General features: G+C 34.3%; 1 protein-coding gene across 1 annotated transcript; it reads right to left on the bottom strand.

Moving 5' to 3' along the window:
- Positions 1-7: 7 nt before the first annotated feature.
- On the bottom strand, positions 8-22,025 carry LOC124435083 (clustered mitochondria protein homolog). Its single transcript, XM_046985030.1, has 53 exons — positions 21,928-22,025; positions 21,654-21,745; positions 21,187-21,315; positions 19,557-19,605; positions 18,328-18,465; positions 17,849-17,958; positions 17,316-17,487; positions 16,832-16,975; positions 16,595-16,737; positions 15,953-16,107; positions 15,542-15,620; positions 15,416-15,462; positions 15,284-15,327; positions 14,767-14,826; positions 14,649-14,692; positions 14,283-14,375; positions 13,846-13,937; positions 13,640-13,716; positions 13,338-13,363; positions 13,110-13,157; positions 12,874-12,946; positions 12,713-12,804; positions 12,576-12,616; positions 12,162-12,216; positions 11,994-12,072; positions 11,778-11,877; positions 11,215-11,281; positions 10,539-10,686; positions 9,806-9,871; positions 9,270-9,337; positions 8,925-9,002; positions 8,677-8,747; positions 8,480-8,552; positions 7,873-7,939; positions 7,675-7,727; positions 7,561-7,602; positions 7,433-7,496; positions 7,239-7,323; positions 6,891-6,967; positions 6,564-6,673; positions 6,220-6,271; positions 5,869-5,965; positions 5,727-5,769; positions 5,514-5,594; positions 4,620-4,745; positions 4,244-4,329; positions 4,121-4,156; positions 3,829-3,922; positions 3,677-3,760; positions 2,443-2,490; positions 1,778-1,857; positions 1,302-1,343; positions 8-363 (listed from the first exon to the last, which is right to left on the bottom strand). The coding sequence occupies exons 5-52, from the start codon at positions 18,452-18,454 to the stop codon at positions 1,316-1,318; spliced, it is 3,825 nt and encodes a 1,274-aa protein (XP_046840986.1). The 5' UTR covers positions 18,455-18,465; positions 19,557-19,605; positions 21,187-21,315; positions 21,654-21,745; positions 21,928-22,025; the 3' UTR covers positions 8-363; positions 1,302-1,315.
- Positions 22,026-22,671: the final 646 nt, after the last annotated feature.

Here is a 22,671-nt window from a genome sequence, read left to right as displayed (position 1 = left end):
ACAGTGATTCGAAAAATCAAAAGAGACAAGTTGCAATTTATTTCTTCCTCTTGAGTCTCAAGTGACTTTGAAGTAATATGAGAAAATATCTTATGTAATTGATACTAAGTTGATGCAACAAAAATTCATTATAACTATCCATACTCCATAGTATTTCAAATTAAACACCTTCCCTCTTATACTAATTTCGTCAGTAATTTTTCAGATTGGGTCAATTTGCCATGAGCGATAACAATAACGATGATCCATAGTTCACTCAAAGAATTTCTACGGTGTTATGTAGGTAGTTCATCGTACTTCAAATAAATTTTAATCCAAGTGTAGGTTTCATAAAATTTCAGTGTCCACACCTCACGTGTTTTTCTTTTTCCAGGCAGATGACGAAAATAAAGTATGTTAGGGATCATTGAAAATTAATAAATAAAATGAAAAACCACCAGATGAAATAACAATTAGCATTGAAAGTAAAACAAACACTTTTTAGAGTAATTGCAACAAACACAATTGACACGCACTCATTTCTTCTTTACACAAAACGATGACGTATGAACCAGACAACAAACTCAAGTGACTCTGAAGATGACCACCGCTAAGGTTGTCGAAACGCCCACTCAACATCAACACCAACAGTCATTCGCATGACTCTACTAACCACGACGAGCTACATCTACAAACATGTAACGATCTCCCGGAGTCCCAGGTTCAAACCATTATTCTCTTAATACGTATCATGTGACAAATTTACTGGAACATTTTCACCATATTAACGAATCTTTGTTGAGCTGAAGTTTCAACATTTATAAAGTTTATATTTCAAACGAAGAAATAGTATATACAGTCGAATATTTAAAGATATAAAGTTGTCGAAAAATACGGTCGAATTAATTCTCACATTTCCTAATGTACAAATAACCATTCCTCTTTTTGTCTCCAGCACTCACTATATGAACATAATCTTAATCCTAATCCCAAGCACAATGAATTTACGAAGGTTATACATATCTGATTAAGTTTCGACCCATCGCTTCCGAAATGGACGAGTAAAAAAATGTTTCGTTTTAGTTCTTTATGAAAAGTGTAATTTCTAGAAGTTGAATTCAATTTGCAAATATTATTCCTGCTATAGCAGTCACACATCATTTAAAAGAGCAATGTAACGTTTATATAAATAATAAATAACTAGGGGGGATTCATAAGACTATTTCGATCAACAAGTCGATGGGAAAGTCGTCCAAACCCAAAGAGAGAAGGATTATAACAGGAGAACAAGAGGGTGATAAACGGACATTTCAAGTACTCACATATAGCACAATGTTCAGCTTTGCTGTTTCTGTTCCTTTATTCTGTAAAGAAATACATGATAATCATTCTTGCGATGAAAGTAAATGGTTTGTGCAAAATCACAAAAAAAATCCGAGATTTTTAGGTTCAATAAAATTTAATTTCCTTATTAAAAAGCAGAGATCATGTTTGATGTGCGGGTGACAAAAGGATTTAGAATAGGGATTGGGGGAATTAGAGTAATAAATGGGGGGTGATCAGGAGATGGGATAGGAGCAAGCTGTATAAAATGGAATAATCAAGCAGGCAATGGACTAATACGATGATATTGCAGCACTTAAATAAGAAACAAGAAATAACCATAGAATCCTGAAAGTTTATGGTGATCGTGAGAGACAGAAAGAGAGAGTGAAAGAGCAACAGATGCATTTTCTGTTCTTTGACAAATTGCATTTTATACATAAGATAGCACCCTGTTGATGTACTGATCTTCTACCTGGATGGTGAGTCTTGAAGACCCGTAATCATTCCCATTAAACGAGATATTTCTTCTCGATCACCTTGGGGAACGGCAACCTATAAATGAGTTTTTAGAAAATTATTGTGCGTCAACAATTGTATAAACAATAATTATAAGCATTAAATGCCCGTACTAAGGAAGATTGGCAGTGGAAGTTCTTACGGTGCAATGAGAAAACGCTACAGTGTGCTGACAAAACGGTACACTGTGCTCAGAAAACGGTACAATCCAACAAATTCATTCGTATCTCAAGTAAGACAAAGTAGTTGAGCACTATTTTACAACAGTGTGTGGAAATAACTAGCAAAAGAACTCTCGAAACAGTCGAAATACGTGCATTGGATTATATTTCCTTTCGAACTTTTATGATCAAACGTGAGTCTTTCGTGATCAAATGAAAGTCTATACAAGTTAAACAATATACCAAGGCTACCTGCCACGAGACATTCAAATATAATTCGAAATAATGAAGCATTTTCAGAACAGAATTTCCCAGATTGAATGTGCAAATGGTCACAAATGTTTAAGATAGGCAAAGGAGGTTTCAAGACAAGGTAGATAGGTGCCATTTTTTGTTTAAAAACATCAACACATTATTCATGTAATTGGCAAAATAAGAATAAGAAAAGTTTAATACTCGCCTCAGCTTTTGAATCTGATTGTCCACGAATGCCAGACAATTCGTTCAGCTAAAAATGTGAGAAAAGAAAAGATGAAATTCGTGAAATTAAAACAAATGCATTTTCGGAGTCGTAAAAAATTCTTATCGTTAACAATGAGACGTTCTAATGCCCTTAAATTGCGAAATAAATAGTGAAAAATCGTCTATAATTGTGGCAATTAATAGGAAATCATCTGAGCATGTGCAGTTGACTAGACCAATTCTCCTACTTCATCGTCATGGCAACGACCAATTGTACTAGTACCGATTATGGAGTAATTAGCTCGCTCAGTCACAAATTTCCAGATAAATCATCAGCGCATGAGCAGTTGGCTAGAGCATGCGCAGTCGACTTGACCAACTGCACAAGTTCATGGTCATGACAACGACCAACTGCATCTACCAGCACCGATTTTGAAGTAAATAGCATGCTAAGTAACAATTTAAGAGAGAAATCATCTGGGCTTGCGCAGTAGTGACATTGATAATACCACAACTTTCGCAAGCCTTCGAATTTTTATATATATATATATATATAAAGCAAAAACTAGCAGTGGAAGCTAGGTGCGATATAGTATTCAGTGGCTTAGGGGCCCACACTCGGTGGCGACCGCACTCTTCCTGCGTACCCCAAGCAAGGCCTATCTCAGGTAATCTCGGGGTCTGATGGGCGGAAGCTTGCTATTGCATCTCCCAAGCAGGATAGCGTGGAGGGGCCGAAATCTCCTACCGAAACGTTAACATGCGGCGTTCTAGTGCCTTGGGCTTAAGTAGTTATCGGGAAGCATGGCCCGAAATGGGGGTTTTTTGCTTTCGAATTTTATCTTTTTGTTATCTTTCTTCACAAGAGTTCTTCTCAAAACTTCAAAGTTTTTACAATGATAACATTCAACAATCACTAGTGATCAAAATAAAGAGATAAGTTTCTTCCAGAGATTAGAAGACAAACGCTAATAGAGCTACGATAAAACAAGTTGAAAAGTTGAACAATTTATTTTTGTATCAAATACATCAGTGGCCTAACTATCTACAGATATGGAAAAAAAACGCTAGTGTTTGAGCGGATTTTCCTTCTGTTGCATCACGCACAAGAAAAACTGAATTCAAATCTTATACTACTTATACTACTAATATCATAATGTTGTATCGCTCTACGTATAACAATACTGCGATGAAACTTTACACTAAAAACTACAAAAACTTCAAACACATACCTTTCGCTGCAACTGAACTGCTTGCTTTGTAAGTTGTTTAAGAAACTCAGAACTTTCTTGACAACGAATGTCCAAGTTACCAAACTGGAGAAGAAAGAAAATTCTTCTATGTTCGATTAAATGAAATGAAACACTTCTCGAAGTTTTCTCACCTTCCTTTGGTAAACATTGAAAGCTAATTTTTCACTTTGTAAAGCAGAACGATAATCACCAACACACGCTTTAGCTCTTGCCAGAAGATGATAACTAATGATAAACAAAAAAAAACACAACAATATAATGAACAACATCATATACAAAATAAGTATTCTACAGTGCAGAAAAAGTGCATGAAAATATGATAGAGAATGGGAAAACAAGCTCCAGTAACAGCCTCTTTGCTTCATGTAAATAATAAACCTGGTTCAATTATTTCCCCACTAATATCTTGCTTGAGTAGCTCACCTCATCGCCGTGTGTATACTATCTGGACCATGATATCTAAAAAAGTTCAAGAACATTCCAAATGACACAAAAGACAGGTTGCCTAGACCATATCTTATATATAACATCAAAAAAACATTATACTTCTCTTGTATCTTTGCAGCGTTTTCCAAAAACTTCACGGAAAGATCAAACTCTCGTTGTCCTTGTAGAATTAAGCCAATATTGCTCTAAGGTGAATGTGTAATTCGTGTGTTTTTTTGTAAATAAGAACTCGAGTACACAGTGTTTATTGATCAACGGTATTACTAGGAAAGATGTATTATAGAGGAGGAAGTATATAGATGGTTTGTGGAAAGTGGTTTGGAAGTGGAGTGACCAGGAAGAAGTGGTTTGGAAAAGGCAACATTAGATTTGGTTTTGACGATAAAGTACAACTATGTGGTTTAGGTCAAAATGTGACATCCATTTCAACTTAAAAATAATTTTAAGTTACGAAATCATAAAGGATGTATCTTACATCAAATGTAGCCATGTCAGGATGTCCTTCGCCAAAGACAATTAAGGCAAGATAACGCGCACGATACATCAATTTTAGAGCAGCAGAAACCAATCCAGCATTATGAGAGTATAAGGCCAAATGAAGCTGTTGAAAAGAGAAATTGAAGTGATGATTAACAGAAGGCATCACAATAAACATCTAATTACAGTATTACTCAATGGTACAACACACCACCATTGAATGGTAACTGACCACCATTGACTGGTAACTGACCACCATTGAAAAATACAACAGGCTACTATTAAACAGTAACTGACCACCATAGAATAGTAACTGACCACCATAGAATAGTATCTGACCACCATTGAATGGTAATTTATCACCATTGATTACTACAACAGACTAATATTGAATACTAACTGACCACCATTTAATAGCAACTGACCACCATTGAATGGTAACTGACCACCATTAAATAGTAACTGACCACCATTGAATAGTAACTGACTACCATTGAATAGTAACTGACCACCATTGAATAGTAACTGACCACCATTGAATAGTAACTGACCACCATTGAATAGTAACTGACTACCATTGAATAGTAACTGACCACCATTGAATAGTAACTGATCACCATTGAATAGTAGCTGACATCGTTGAATAGTAACTGACAACCATTTAATGGTAAATAACCACCATTGAATGGTAACTGACCACCATTGCATAGTAACTGACCACCGTTAAATGGTAAGTGATAACCATAGAATAGTACAATAGACCACCATTGAATAGTACGTAACAGACTGACGACAAATAAATGGTTACAGACCACTTATAAAACAATAACAGCTAAAACTAAAAACTACCACTGAATAGCAAAGAACCAGTAATAAATGTTAACAAACTTACATATGCCATTATCGTGTCTGGGTGATCAATACCGTATACTCTTTCGCAGACAACGACAGCTTTTCGTTGATGTAAAACAGCCTGTAATAGAAAATTTCCGCGTTTAAGCAAAGCGAAATTGCAGCAAATAACAGCAACGAAAACTATGCTGTAAAGCAATGAATTGGAAGGAAGAAATATACTTATCGTAAGATTCAAGAATTATTAGTATACCTGAACCGAGTCGCCAGCCAAGTAATAAAGCCGAGCTATTTGCCTAGGGATTAAAGAAACTGAATTATGATCCAAAAGACCAAATGCAAAACATACACAAATATAAATAATGTAACACTTTCATACAGTTGATGGAAACTACCTATAGCAGACAGCAATATCACTGTGCAATGGTCCATACACTTGATGGTAGAGATTCAAAGCATCAACCATTACGGTATGTGATTCACTCAGTAGACCTAAACGGACCACAAATACAATTTTCGTAGCCAATTTTATTCCATAACAACTTGCTTTTCTCACTTGTGATTAATGCAAACATGAAAACGGAATATATAAAATATGAAACACGAAAAAAGAATTTGTGAAAAGCTTTGTGAACGTAGTATTAACGATTCTTAGAATTTTCAAATCTTTTTACAATTTTAAATGCATTATCTGACATTATTTACGCACCAACAAATAATACCAGACTACTTGAAAACGAAATTACCTGATTGAAGTTTATTTTGAGCAGCCTCAAAGAGCGATGTTGCATCGCTTGCCTAAAAAAATTTATAAATATTCTTTTATTAACACTACGGAAAAAAACAAAGAGCAAGTTGAAAGTTGGTTAAATTAGCACGTTGAAGCAAGGCGTAAAATATTATAATTTTGTTAAAAGTTGAATCATCAGTAGGTTACGTCATTGAAATATTGGCGATTTATTATCCAATCAGAATAATTGTAAACACTTGAATGTATAAAAACTCGAAAAAGTTCTCTTTTGCCAGGCAAACTAGGTCAACATTCAACAATCCGCTAAAAAATTGACAATAGGATTATTTTACTTCTCACCTTAGGATTCGTGTGTTTTACTATTGGGAAAATATTCATTATATGTTCTTCATTAAAAGTCGGTGCCTTCTTTGAACGAAAGTCGTAATCATGTAACAGGACTTGAACACCTATGAAAAACAAAGCAGATTGATGCAGCAGAGAGGCAAAAAATGCAGTGTGTAATATCTATTGATTTCATTTTATTTATTCATTGGTTTCCAAATTAAGATTGATATTAGAGAAGTTATCTTCTCCATCATCCTCCTGTTTTTGTATTATTTAACCCAAGACCATATTAACTACAGCATTACAAAGTACCATGACAATGTATGAATCTTTACTAACCTGTCTTCAAACAGAATGATCTTAGAAGAGACAACGGCTGTATTACATAAGTATCAACAACTTCATCTATACTTTCTCTGAAGTAAAAGAGTTAATAAAATCTGAATGTAATTTGATGCAATAGTACGTGAGTCACACGAGCAAATGTCATATAATAAAAATACAGGAGTAACAGTACAATGAAATTGTAGTCAACGTAGAATCCAGTCTAGTGTATTCACCAGGAGTTATGTTAAATTGAAACTTAAATCCTTATATACTCCAGTCTTTAGTCTTCATCAAGAATAATCCAAAGTTGAACTAAAGTTCTTATAAATGCCAGTCAAATATCTATCAAAAGTTACTAACTGTTTTAACTCAAAGCCAAAGTGATTTCTGACTTCGTCGACAATCCACGACCAAAGAAGCTTGGGAGTTAATTTAACCCAAGCGACTAAGGACAAAAAAGACATTTATACAGAATTATGTCTAAATATCCCAAATTAATCATTGTTTAACTACTCGAACATTTTTAAGAGTACGTAGCAAAAAACCGAGCGTACCTTCACCAGCTAGAGTTTGTTTACTGCCTCTATTTTTCTTGTTCTTTTTTCTCTTATGTGCGAACTTTAAAGGTAGACAGTATTTTACAATATTCACACAATATATTAATTATATTAACTAAGAATACCTCGCCGTTAGGTAAACAGGCCACAGGATTGGGATATGAGCTCTGAAATCAAAGATGAAATTACACAGGTATGCATTTTCTTATAATAATAAGGAAAACACATACACAACATACCAGGAAACAGTTAAGAAAATGGCTGACAGCTATTGAAAGATATTGTTGTAAAGCTGCAACAAAATATACACAACGTAATAAATACAAGAACGAGTTATCATCATCACAGCTTAGCGAATCGAAAAACAATCTATGTTTGTAAACAATTCATATCCTGAGCAGTCATCACACAGGAAAAATAACTAGCTCATAAAATACCTTCTCTTAAGTGAGCTTTGAATATTCTTTTTGCTGCTCTCGAAATCATTTCAGAAATACAAATTTTCTAGATAAAATCCAAACACAAATATCATAACATAATTTCATGCCTTAGTGTTGATGCAACAGAACGCATATCAAACAGGACTTTATCAATGCACAATGCTCGAAGATAAAATACAAGATGCATTTCTGTTCATCAGCTTTCCAAACAAAAGTAACGACAAATAAAATATATTATGAAACAATGTCGGCATTCCTAATTTCTACGTTATTTGTTACAAGTATATGTTGTGGGATTGATTTATATTTTTTACCTCAATACATCACTAAGCACAAGGACAAAAACCCACAACGTGGAAGGGTTATCTTACATGTAACCAGGGATGAACCTAAGATGATTTCTTTCGAGAGGGTGGGTTGCTCTAGTTTGAATTAGATTTTTGGTGGTTACATTGGAGACATGGCTTTTTCTTTTGCTTTCTTGATAGGTACATTGTTATATAGCAGAGAAATTTGTACCCTTCGTGTACCCCCTCCAACAAAGGCTAGGATGTTCACAACCCTTCACACCTCCCCAGTAAATCCCCCACTGAATATTACTTACATAGACATGTTCTAAATCTTTTTTCTCCGATAGACAGATGGCGATTTTACCAATATACCTCATGCTGATCCCTCTAAAAATATTTTTCGTCACTCTTCACTAACTGTTTATTTGTACAGTATAAATATCACGGAGAAGAAGGAACAGGTAACAGAAATTTCAAGGCCCGGATGAAAAATAAATACGGATCAACCAACCTCACATGCAAGATTTCAGTAAAGGATGCACCATCCATTGGAGACTGGGAAAGAGTGATAAAGTCCTTTACCTGATAAAGAGAAAAGAGGTTTGGTAATTGATAATACTATACTGCGCACAACAAACTTTCCTTTCCAATTTTACAATACTTTTTTAATTAACTGTTTTTGAAATGTCTTCAAAATTGATGAATACAGAAAACATTTCCGTAAGGGAAAATCTGTTGTAAAATTCATTAAATTATTACCAATGTGGCGATCACGGCATGCGACAAAAATGACGCAACATCTTGAATCAATTGTTTATCTTTAGGTAAACGACCATTCTGTGGAAGGAAAAACAAAGAATAAAATAAATCAGCAACATTGAGTCCTTGGTATAACTATGCTACAACCATGGTGTCTCAAGAAATTCGCCTCGCTGTTATATTCACCCCACCCGGGGGGGAGGGTCAACATCCAGGAAATATAGACCCCTATCCACTGTATATTGTACAATATTTATCATCAAGATATATATTTTATCACCAATACACAAATTTCTCAAAAGTAACTTTAACGAAATGACAAAATAATGAAGTAAGACCATCAACCTCACATTCAGCAGGTCGAACATTTTCATTGTACGCATCAGGATTAAACTGAACATCAAATTCTACACCTATCATAAAAAACAATTTTTAAAAATTTATATAAATAAAGTGACTCGTTGCACCTAGAAAAACAACACTCCACAGTACAGACAACGATATTACACGAAAAAACCACTCCAGAGTACAGACAGTGCAACTACACATAGAAAAAACAACACTCCACAGTACAGACAGTGCAACTACACATAAAAAAACAACACTCCACAGTACAGACAACGATATTACACGTAAAACAATACTTCGGAGTACAGCAATGAAATGACACATAAAATAGAACACTCCGCGGTACACAAAGCGAAATTACACGGAAAAGAAATATAATAACACTCAAGAGTGCAGACAGCGAAACTAAATATAAAAAACAGCACTCCAGAGCACATACAACGATGTTACACGTAAAAACAACACTCCAGAGTAAAATGAGCAAAACAACTGTATGACAAGGAATTGGGATACTTGAATAAGAAAATGCCAACCTGTTTCATTTAATGATTCATAAGTTACAGTTCCATTTTTTCCCGCGCCATGTGACACTTTTTCTTCTGTAATAAAAAAGAGACTTAGAGAGCAGAAAGAATAGGTAGGCCAGTCTTTTATTGACCACAGGTGTGACTAGCTAATAATGGGTGGTTTATGCCAATTACAGCATCCACATAACCAACTGTTTGAGTTCATAATCATGGAAATAACTAACTCGATGTACCAGGACCAATTTTTTAGTAACTAGCTCAGTCTGTTGCAAAATAAGAAAAAAATCATTTGAGTATGCACAGCCGACTAAACAAACTGTTCTCGCTCAGGTTCATGACAACAACCAACAGCAACTGCTAGCACCTGCTTGGAGTAAATAGCCTGCTTATTCACAAATTATAAGAGAAATCACTTGCGCATGTGCTCAAGCATCAACCAATTGTTCATAGTGATGGTGACACAGATGAGCTCTAAAGATGACTACCGCTAAGGTTGTCGAAACGTCAGTCAACAACAACAACAGTCCTTCTAAGGACTCTACCAGCCTGGACGATCTACATCCACAAACATGTACCCACTTACTACTACATGTACCCACTTACTACTGATACAGTTTACGGGCACATGCTCTTTAAAATAAATATCAAACTCAAGAACGTGGACTTTTACGTTTGCACCTTGTACATCAAAACAGCGCCTTAAGTTTGAACAGAATGAAAATTTCAAAACAGCACCTACCAGAAGCTGGTTTTTTACAGCTGTTCTCTTTGTCCTCTATCTTTTCCTCTTCCACCACTTTTGATTTCTCTCCTTCATCATCTTTGTTATGATTATCGTCATTCATCGTCTCAAAATCTTTCTCGTCGATCGAGCTCTGCGCTTTATCCTACAATTTAAAATCATTCTTTATACATTTATACGCGTCGTTCCGTGTTGTAATTCTCAAAACCAGGCCAAATTGATTGTGTATAAAGTCCTAATATTGTGAAATTGCTCAAAAAGACTTAATTCTTTCATGATAAGTATTGAATCGTTTAAAATCATTTAACACTTTGCTGAATCCCGGGCTCATTTAATCAGCTCCTTAGTAGGCATGGGTTACAATGTAAATGATTACAATTATTTTTATACATGTTTGTAAATGTCGATCGTCCAGGTTGGTATAGTCATGAGAAGGACTGTTTTTGTTGTTGTTGACTGACGTTTCGATAACCTTAGCGGTAGTCATCTTCAAAGTCAAAAGATGTCCTTCTCAGTTTTGACTCTGAAGATGACTACCGCTAAGGTTGTCTAAACGTCAGTCAACAACAACAAAAACAGTCCTTCTCAGGACTATACCAACCTGAACGATCTACATTTACAAACATGTAACGATACTCCCGGGTTCAAACCATTTACTTTGTTATTTTTATACCTCGTTAGCTTTAGTTTTAAATGAGACATTCTTCGCAACAAGCCTCAAAAAATTCACGTATCGAGTCCTGAAACATGAAAAAAACGTGGATTATTCCATGAAGGAATCAGCACAGAAGTTGTCTACAAATGAAGAAAATGACTTTCTTTTACTATCATCCAATTATGAAAAGGAGTGAACAGGTATAACAGGCTTTAAAACCTGGAATAATCCTTGACCAGACGACAATTTCATAAGAGATAAAGTAAAACATAATCAGAAAAAGGACGCCTTGTAAACTTAAATTCAAGTTATTAAACAAGACAATGAAAAGCGTAACGAAATATTACACTTTTAACTGTCGTGTTTGATAACTTGAATTTAAGTTTACAAGATGTCCTTTTTGGGATTGTGTTTTATTTCAAAACTGAAATATATTCATGAAAAACAAAATATGATGGTATTTAAGATGCGTTGACTCAGAAGGTGAAGAAAAAAACTGCAAACAGCAACACTTTTTTCAAAAAAGGTTTCAAGTAAACACAAACTATCCAAAGACATACTGAATGGTTCAAATTACTCACGCAATAAAAGACTCAATCAACTCTGGTCGCAATGTGACTAATTTTGTCTTGTATTTTAAAGGATATTTAAAGACTTCCTCAGAATTTTCTAAGCTAGCACCTGCACAAAAAAACGAAAAGATAAATAAACCAGCAAACACAAATTCAGACGTAGCAAAAAAATGACACAGATTGCCCCCCCCCCTGGCATTAATTGTTTGTGTTGTTTAAACTCACCTTCCAAGAAATTCACATCAGTTGGGAATGTTCGAAATAAATCCAAAATATAATGACGTCCATCAGCACCAAGTATTCCCTACGAATTACATGTCATAAATTCACAAGTACAACGAATAATAGCACAAAAAGTTAAAAAGAGGCATATTTGTAAGTCATCATCAATACCTTGCATTCGACAGAGGAAATCAACTCAACTTCTTCGTCTTTTTCGTCAAGAACCCTGAAACAACGAATGAATTATAAAGACATTGCAGTGACGTATTTAAGAACTCAAGTCTCAAAATAAAATCTCTCGCTACAAAGACAGTTCACTGAATCATATAAGAACTCAAGTTTCAACATCAAATCATTCTTGATGAAGACTCTATAGACTGCAACATGTAAGCTTTCCTGTTTCAACATTGGATTATTCTTGACTAAGAAACTAGACTGGAGTACATAAGGACTTATGTTTCAAGAACAATTCACTCCTGATATAAACAATAAAGTAAGATCGGCAGCATCTTAATTATATATACAAACATCCTTATGAAAACAAAATCAAAATCCGACATTAAAATCCTTTTAAAAATCTCTTACTTTTGACTGCATATTCTGAGAGGTCTGGCTGCTTTACTCAGCTGGAAAAAAATCGCAGCAGTTAAAAATACTTTGCACGTAAACCTCCAGTATTCATACTCGCACACTTTATACATATACATATGAAGCAAGCATACCAGTTTCAAAAACTCTGGATTAGACGTGATGGTCTTTCCAGCATCAATAGAGCCATAGATAACAGAGTTTTCTTGGTCACGTTGTAAAATGCCTAAATGGTAAAGAGAGAAATTTTTTATAACATATCTTCAAAACAACTTGACAGCAGTATATGCTTTACCGGGTATGATGGACTGCGCTATCACACGATATCCACGATAATCCACAACTACAGTACCCAATGTGTACAGACCCTACACCAAACAAAATAATGAAGATCTAATTCAATGACGTTTTATATATAATATCAGAAGAATTCAAAAACCATCTTTCAACAACTGCTCTATGGTCGTTTTTGAAAGCTCGACTATGAAAATTATCTATAGCTCTATCTATAAAAAAATTAAATTCACAAACCTCAACGTCAATCCTGTTATATGCCATCACTCCTTGTAGGTCGGCGCCCTTAAAGTTTACGGACGTTTTACATTTTGTATTGACAGTATGGAAACACGTCAACATCAGTGACGTTACAACCAATAGTAAACATAACAGAATTCAAGAAAGACAGAAGGGGATTTGAGAAAGACAGAAATTGAAATGAATGATAAAATATATGCTTAAGAACAATAATTTAAAACTTACTGCAGCAGCATAGGCGGCCTCATCACCTGAAACAAAAATAAAATAAATTCAGTTTAATATTTTCGCATGTCGTTATAGTTTCCGTAAGCTTTAGTAAGATAAACAAAATTGCATGACTCCATTATAATTCATACAAAGGCAGTATTTATGTGAATTTAAATGTAAATTTAACTGAGACAATAACTAATGGAAATGGTCAATGACAAATCTTTTTTTCTTGTGGTTTGGAAAACAAAACGTTCATACACTGAAATCAATATATTCTTTGTTCGTTGAAATTGACATTTTTATCAAAAACTTACCGCCAACATCTTTAAAATGATCCCTGCTATCAAATGCCAAACTAAAGAAGATGTTATTCCAGATATACATCCGAGATCTAAAAAAAATTTTATGAAGAATATATATAGTTGCCACGTCATTCTTGAAGCTATGACGTCACCTAAATCCTTATCGTTTGATGTAAATCTTCCATTTGAAGAAAGTGAGCAAATCACAATCAACTTACTTTTCATCATCACCAGGGTTGATTGACATAACATTTCCATCAACAACAGACATCGCTCCACGTGTAGCAGCCATAACAAAATCACTCGTTATCTAAATATAGTTACACATCTATGGCATTAGTACGGACTATATATGTACTTAATTAATTATATGAACTTTGTATTTTTCTGTTTCCCTTTATCCATCAAGATAGAACAAACAAAAAATATGTAAACTTCTGTTGTTTTGTACTCGCTCCACATTGATTAAACTTTGTTTTTTTCGAGTTTTGTAATTTTTCTTGTCGAAAAAGACAATTTAATATACAAGCAGGAAAGTTTATTATTTAATTATTATATATTACAAATTTTATTGGCCAGTTCATTTATTTAAAATGATGACAGCATGTTTCAAAACACGTTAATTCGTGAAGTATTCTGCATATACTATACATACCTTAAACATAGCCCTGTCTCGTAACAATCTTTGTTGTAAATTTCCTCTAGGTAATTCTCTTGCAGATTGAAGTTCCTCGTTCCAGTCACGTAACTACGACATATAACAAAAGTTTCTTACTAAGGGTATTAGTGGTTTTCTCAGGGTACAATACAATGATACGACGGTTACTTGGCAAGGATATAATGGTTTCATTAGGGTACATTAGGGTGATAGGAAAGTTTCTTCCCAAGATTGTGTTTTATCAGGATACAATGGGAAGATAGGAAGTTCCTTACCAACGTGGTTTTATCAGGATATAGCGGCTTTACAATATTTTTGTTTTGAAACACTAAAAAACTAGTGAAATAATAAATTGCTTTGTACCTGCCCAGGCATATGTTCTTCGTGGCCAATTCTTACATAAGAAGCTGCGAAAAGCCAAAAATACATTTATAGTTGATGACAGGACTTTGCTATATAAACACATGGAGTGAATACTTACAGTCCTCGGCTCTCATTCTATCTTCCAAGTGTTCAAGTTTAGGAACGGCCCACTGAAACACTATTAGATGAGAATTTGTATCATTGTAACATGTACGTTACAGCAAATTACAATTTCCTGAATTGTCAACTTTCAATCTTATTTATAAAACAAAAACTTTACGAGGAAATAATGAGCTAAATTTTTCAGGTAAAACAAAACTTTGTACGTAAGGATTAAACATAAAGTATTTCATTTACTAGCAGTTAATCTCCAACAAGGTATTCATTGCATTTAATTGATGGATCACATGAACAAAATTCAACGAATCAACGTTAACCATATAGCTAACAATCACATGAACAAAATTCAACGAATCAACGTTAACCATATAGCTAACAATCACATGAACAAAATTCAACGAATCAACGTTAACCATATAGCTAACAATCACATGAACAAAATTCAACGAATCAACGCTAACCATATAGCAAACAATGTAGCTATACGGGATAATATACCGGCAATGTAGCTATACCTTGATAAGGAGTCGGTAAAACTTCCAATGGATGTTTCTTCAGGCTGTAACATAAATTAACACAGAAACAACAGTGGAAAAAATGTTTGAATGACTTCAAATCCAGTTTCGCACAAAAATATAACTTATTACCTATTTTTTTGTAACAGCGTAAAGTTTTTCTTGAAAAGTGGACTTAGCTGCAAAATAATATGAAATTGTTGTTCAGTGGGACAAAGGTGAACAATAAAGACATGGAAACATATTTTTCATTGATACCTGCGAAAGCAGACCAACTAACGTATGAGACCGACAACTCTCTGGTCGAGGTACAGGATTAAACACAGAATTGTTACTTCTAAAATATTAAACGTAAATTTATTGCATAGAATCCAAAAGGAAATTTCTTTAGTTTTTCAATTTCAAACAAGTTTTGACCGAACGGTAAATTCATGACACAATCAACATGTGCAGAACAAAATCATCATATTTTTATAAGATTTTTTTAATATCGTTGTGTCAGAAACATTTCATTAAAGTTGGAACCGTCAACATTTTATGCTACAAGTCAAATAAAATTTCCTATGACCAAACATTTGGCATTTTCTTTTTAACAGGTGATAAAATGGCTGGGCACCAAATAACAGCATATCAACGAAAATTAGTCGGACGCAGGAGAATCCTGTATACCTGTTTATATAAAAACCCGATGGACATGACGTCACGTTCACGTGATCATCTTCCAACGTGATGACGTCAATGTACAATAGGTCTCCCGCCAACTTACGGAACCCAGGAGGGGGATTCCAACTGCTCAAACACAGTTCTTTCAAACATACGGGCACCTATAAAAATTACAATGAAATGTAAGATAAAAAAATAGTGAACAAATTTTACAGTTTTTTTATTGAGATAAAATAACCATTTAAAACGACTTTGTACATTCTTCAATAGAATTGTGTTATTTTTATTTCTTTCCAGAGGTATTTCATTTTTTTATTATGCAAATAACATCTGATTATGACATCATATAGCACATTTTGTAGTTTTCATCGACAGTTTGCAATAAAATATCAAATTGTAGCACCTTTATATTGATCAAGATAAGGTCATCTAGACATGTGAAACTGTCGTGTTTTTGAGTAAAATATTATTAACAATGCGGAAACTTGAAGGTCTTTTAAAATGTCATGAAGATGTTGCTTGCATAATGAAGAAAACGCGTATGTCCAGGTATTCCAACCTCGCTTCAACGCGTTAAGATGTAAGAAATATGTGGAAACGGATACAGTTGGTAAGGTAAAGCAGACTTGCTAACAACGTATCGCTGACCTTTGTTGTCAAAGACTTTGGAAATAATGCATTTACTGACAAAGGTATTTCGTCAGAAGGAAAAACATAATCAGGAGGTTTACATTCATCCGTGGGTAAGGCATTAACATTGTCACGTTTTTGTTTTAAAACTTGAACTTCCTCTGAAAATAAATATCACAATATGATTTATATAGTTAAAATTCGTCAATCCAAAACTCCACTTTATTTGAACTATTTTTAAAATCGATTAAAAACCTTCAAGCTCCATGCCAGAAACAGCAACATAGAAGGAAAATGATAAATTATCATTTGCATTTTGCGCGTTGTTCTCAAATGAGGTGTTTAATAAATCTCGTAATCTTCTCAAGTGGATTCGAGCTTCACGAGCCGAATATGGTTCTGGATGTAAATAAAACATTTGTCATAAGCGTAAACATAAACAATGATAAGTTGGTAGCATTTTGAAATAAGATTAGAAGGAAGAAGACACATTTATCATTCCAATGGCCGAATCACAGATTTTCATCATAATTACTCGAAATTAGGAAAAGAAAAGAGAAAGCAATCATTACATTTTCATGCATACTTTGTTTGACATCTGATAAAAAATTTCACAAATTACAGTTTAATAATATTTATTCTTTATATATGACCATGTGGACAACAGGGAGAAGGTCCAGACTATACACAGCGCAAACCTCATCAATCCATTACAAACCTTTGACAATCCATTACAAACCTTCAATAATCTTTATTGTACAATCATCTTTCAATCCATCTATTGTGTGTAATTCAGCAAAATCATCCAGCCGTTTTCCATCAAAATACAACGAGACACATGTTCTAAAACAGCTTTCCTGCCTTTCTAAGATGACCTGGCGAATATCTTGAATGGTCTCGTGAGAGGAGATCTGCAGATCATTGTACAAAATGTTAGATAAAGCTGGTGTGATAATTTCCTAAAACCTAGCAGGCAGGCATTCACAACAAGTTTTTCTAACATTAAATTTGTACAATGCTTTTCAAATCAAGAAAAAAATACATGACTTAAGTAATCTTGGTTATGTCAGGGCACTAAGTTTGAACAACTATAAGTGATCAAGATTTGAAGGATGATGCTACATCAATATATATTTCTAGATATTATTTACGATCTCTCCAACAAATACCACATTCCTTCCACCACCACAAAACATTTCTCAAATACATTATACGTTCACTATAAAAAACAAAAATTTCTTAAGGCCAAGATAAACCTTTAACATTTCAAACCTGGATAGGAACAGCTTCATTTGATCCTGGAACAATGAGTTTCAAACTTAAGAAATACAAAGGTGGATTATCTTCACTTTTTTGTTCATGTTCTTTTTTTATAACTTTTTCTGAAATAAACAAAAACATCAATAATGATGTCATCTTTGTCATCAATTGATGGGTCATAAAGACAAAAAAAACAAAAAATTTTACACACACCCCCATTCAACTTCTCTGCACCCTAGACCAAGATTTATGCCCACTTACTTATTTTTCCCTAGCATCTTTATACCTTTATCTTCTTTGCAAACCACTTCCAACTTTCCCTGCACGGTTCAAACCCCTACCCCCATTCCAATTCCCTCCTCCATTTCAACTGCTCATAACAATCCCTCCTTACCCATTTCAAATTCCCCCCACCCAAATCCTAATTTTGTTTACCTCCATTCTAGTCTCTACTCTCAGTCATTCTATTGAAGTCAATAAAAAAATTTTACCGTTGTGTTCATTTCCATTGTTAGATTTTGAGAGATTTAAAGGACATTTGGCTACCGCTTTATCTTTGGACATTTCATGCTCAGCCTTGTTTGAAATTTCATTAATATCTGTGGCAACAGCTGGCATTCTACACAATTCTAGATATGAAGAATAAAAAGTCTCAACAATAAACGAGTTTAAAGTGGGTTACGTAATTTGACTGTGAAAATGACCTTATAACCCCAAGAAAAAAACTCCTCATTTCCATCTAAATAGCGCTAATAAAGTTTGGCATAAAGAACAAACAATGCTATTTCAAGCTTCTTTTTAACAATTTCTGTCAGCCACACTTCTAAGAGATGTTTATCAAGCAAGGAAAGCACAAGATTTTCTCAAATATTTACACAGTAAGTTAATGAAAATATAAAGGCTCAATGTTCAGCTTTGAACAAAAGACCTCATACAAAGACAGATATGAGATGCATGGAAATTATGCATATCACACTGGTTTTCTTAAAAGCAACGACAAAAACATCTCTGAAATGCTTTACAAAGTTCGTAAAATTTCCATTCAAATGCAAGGTATAGTTTACCGTAGCGTAATTGCATATCATGTCTGCGTTAAAGTTTAAAATTAATCAAATTCTCCGGTCAAACACAGACATGTAATGTAAAAAAAGACCATTACTTTAATTTGCACTGATGTGCGTACTACACGCAACGATTTCTTTATTCACACGAAATACAAAACTATTCATCGACAAGTCTTCTACAACAAAATTGATTGAATAATTAAAGTGCAAACAAAATTTCTAGTTGCGTCAAATAAATCACGAGAAAATATTTAAACATTTTAGATGAACATAAGCGTAAACCAAATTAATACATAAGTTATGTTTGTTTAAAGATTTTCTAAGCATTTTCAATAGTATTGTAGACTAGTCATGCCTCCGAAACCTCCCATGATTATTGCATAATATACCGGGTCTGATTACGCTATTAACACATATTTTCAACAAACTAAGCTATTTTCAAAAGCAAAACAATCTAAACCAAACTAAACAAGACACATGTACTACAGCTAGTTATATCTTTAACAGATAGTAGACATAAAGTGAAATTTCGATGGGTTTGCGCTTTGCTAGCCTATGTACATATATATCCAGTGTCAGTACAAATTTCAATTTGAATGGAAGAGCAAACGTGTAAATGTGCATAAAATGCTTTATGACATGAAATATGTACATACCTAAATGAAGCAATCAGTCTTGGGAAATCCCGAAACGATGTCCAAAAGTCTAAAATAAATACGTGGCGGCTTCAACCTCAGAAAATAATTTATATAATTTCACTTAGTTCCTCGGTTTCACGTGGAAGACGCCAGTGATATCGAAGGTCATAAGCCAGCGGTTTTCCACCGAAAACTTAAGTCCATAGTCCAACCCATATGGTCCAATATGGTTCAACCACGCATCTAGTGCTGCCTGTGTAAGAACGATTTAAAAAGCCTGCTAGTCACTTGTAAGTATTGTTTATTAAGTATGTGTTTCGTATATAAAAAATGGTAAGGTATTGAAGATGATATGTAAAAATTTTGTTCATGCTAAACCAGTCGATTTGAAATGTCTAATTTGAGTTCACATGGAGATTTACAGCACCACAATTCAATTTACCATTACGCAAGAGATATTTTTAAACAATGTCAAAGGTAACTACATCATCATTTAGATTTTCACCATCACAAACTTAGCAGGGCCAATCTGCTCAGTAAAGAAATGGGGTATGACCATTAGGATTGAGGACCCAGCTGTTACACAACCGAAATTTACGAAAAGTAAAACTGATGTATTTGCCCGGTTTACTTTAATGGTAGACGTAGAGTGGAAGATATACTCCCAGTCTACGATGTGTTTTTCCATCCACTGGGAAACACAGTTGGCAGAAGGCGAATTTACCAAAGACAATTACGAAGGTATCATCATTTTCATTTATCGACCGTTATCACAACCTTATAGCAGAGAAATCGATCCATGACACAAGTAATATCAAGTCTGTCTAGAAACTTCATCAGAAGTGATTTGATTTTTAAACTCAAATCCTAATATAAACATCTTCTCAAGGAATGATGTATAGTTGACAAATGAGCCATCGTTGCATAGACAATATCACAAACACAGAAAATAAAATTTATTGTCGTAGTACCTTTACACATTGTTTATCCTGCGTTAGAAATATTCACATCCACAAACTATTCTCATTGTTATTTCAAATACACAGAGTTATTTACTTCCCATAACATATAGTTAGTGGAAACGCCATGCGGTTTTACAAAGTTTTACAAAACGTTTTACAAAGTACACGTTTAAACTCAAAGTAAAAATAAAAGATGAAATTTACAGCCATGCAAAAGATTCGGTAAAGCCTGTAAGTCCTTCTAGGTTAGTTCATCAGCATCAGCCAAAGGAACGCTTTCTATATTTTTGTGACGACGCTTTTGACCTGAAGCAACTTCAACTATACAAAGTGAAAGACATAAGATGTGTCAGACATAGGTACTATTGCTCTCTATGAAGTAGAAAGCCGCTTGTGCTTCGGGGAGAGGAAATATTTATGTACTGTCGTGTTAAGTTCCTTAGAAATCAATTGGTTTTGTTTTTCTGTTGAGTATAACATGAATATATAAATATTGCATTACCCCTCCCCTTCCCAACAATAGAGGCGCATTCTACATAAACCCATCTTTTAAGTTAAATAATCGACATAAGACAAAACTATACTGGCCACTGAAAAACTGGAGCTTAAAACATGAGCCAGAAAAACGCGACCTAATATTCATGATACAAATAGGTCACGCACCCATAAGAGGAATAGCAACTCACCCTCAGGAGATTCATAAGCAATACTTTCGTCTTCATGATTATACTTGAAGTTATTATCGAACTTGTTGTATAAACCCTTTCTGCGATGTCGGACAATCACGTAAAGGACAATTCCTATGAGCAGGAGAACTAAAACAGACGGAAAAAGTTGGTTTACAGGCAAAGCAGTCATTATCAATTACGCACTTTGGAAGAAACTATATAGAACACGAGTTTTCCGAGGAAAGGATACCAAAAAATCTTGGAATAGTACTGATTCTAGTGAATGAAAAAAACGTGAAAAGGGGGAAACAGGGCGTCTGGTATGTGCGGAGAACAAAATGAAACGGGGGGGTCTGGTGCTGACATAAATAGAAATATAAATAATAGGCATTCGTGCCTGATATCAATGTCTGTTTTTCGAACTTCTTTTATATTGCAAAAAATACTTGAAATACAAAAGCAAGACATACAAAAACAAGACTTACTGATAAAAGCACATACGACACCAACGATCAAAACACCATTGCTGCTGGATTTTGTTGTCAACGACGACTTATCAGTTTGAACAGAGATGGATCTAAAAGATACAAATGAAATGTAAAACATAACTCTCAGCTGACTTGAAACATATTTGCCCGCGGTAAAAAACCAACTTTATTGTACTGCATAGCTAGATGAGCAAAGTTTAAAATTAGCGCGAGTGAAAGTAATAACGCGAAACGAACACAAGTCTTTTCTGAGAAAGACCTTAATACGTACGTTACTGAGTTGGCTTTTGTTTTGCGTTTCCAACCATAAAACTTTTTTTCAGCTTCACCAGGATTGCTTCCATTTCAGTTGAAATCTCCGAAGCTGAAGAAGCTAGGCAGAAAAGATAAGTTGTCATTTTGACAATACAAAAATGAAACACATCAAAAGTAAACTGTATACAAATAAAAATATTTCATCGAGATAAATTTACGAATATATAAAAGGCAATCTGATTTTGTGACATACCATGATTCACCTCTACAAAGTTTAATGATTGCAAACCACATTATATAGAATTTTAGTTAACTATTCAACAAATGCTAGCATTATCCAACATACCATGAAGTTCTTTTTTACTAATCAATTCAAATACAACAGCATTCTCCTCCACATCAAACCGTACATCGGCGATACGCACACTAAAAAACATCACATGGTAAAAACTTAGAAAAGATATTACAATTTCAAGAAAGTCTTCTTTTTTTTAAATGACGAAAATTAATCTTCACCGCAGCCCAGTTGCAACACAGTCATCCACGATGCAATCACGACTTAGCTACGAGTCTAAAACTCGTTCTCTTGACACACAAAGGCAACGTAAAAGGTTGCGTCATTTCAATGATAACTTATCTTGAAGGAGAAATGTTGCTTAATCCACATACTCTGAAATGCCACCAATTTTAGCGATCCTATTAATGAACAATTTCTTGAAGTTCTTGTCTCTTTTAGTTCATTGACATTGCTCTGTGACTC

This window comes from Xenia sp. Carnegie-2017, unplaced genomic scaffold (genome assembly GCF_021976095.1).
Source record: "Xenia sp. Carnegie-2017 unplaced genomic scaffold, XeniaSp_v1 HiC_scaffold_14, whole genome shotgun sequence".
In the NCBI taxonomy this organism is placed as follows: domain Eukaryota; kingdom Metazoa; phylum Cnidaria; class Anthozoa; order Malacalcyonacea; family Xeniidae; genus Xenia; species Xenia sp. Carnegie-2017.
This window is presented reverse-complemented; position numbering and strand designations above follow the sequence as displayed.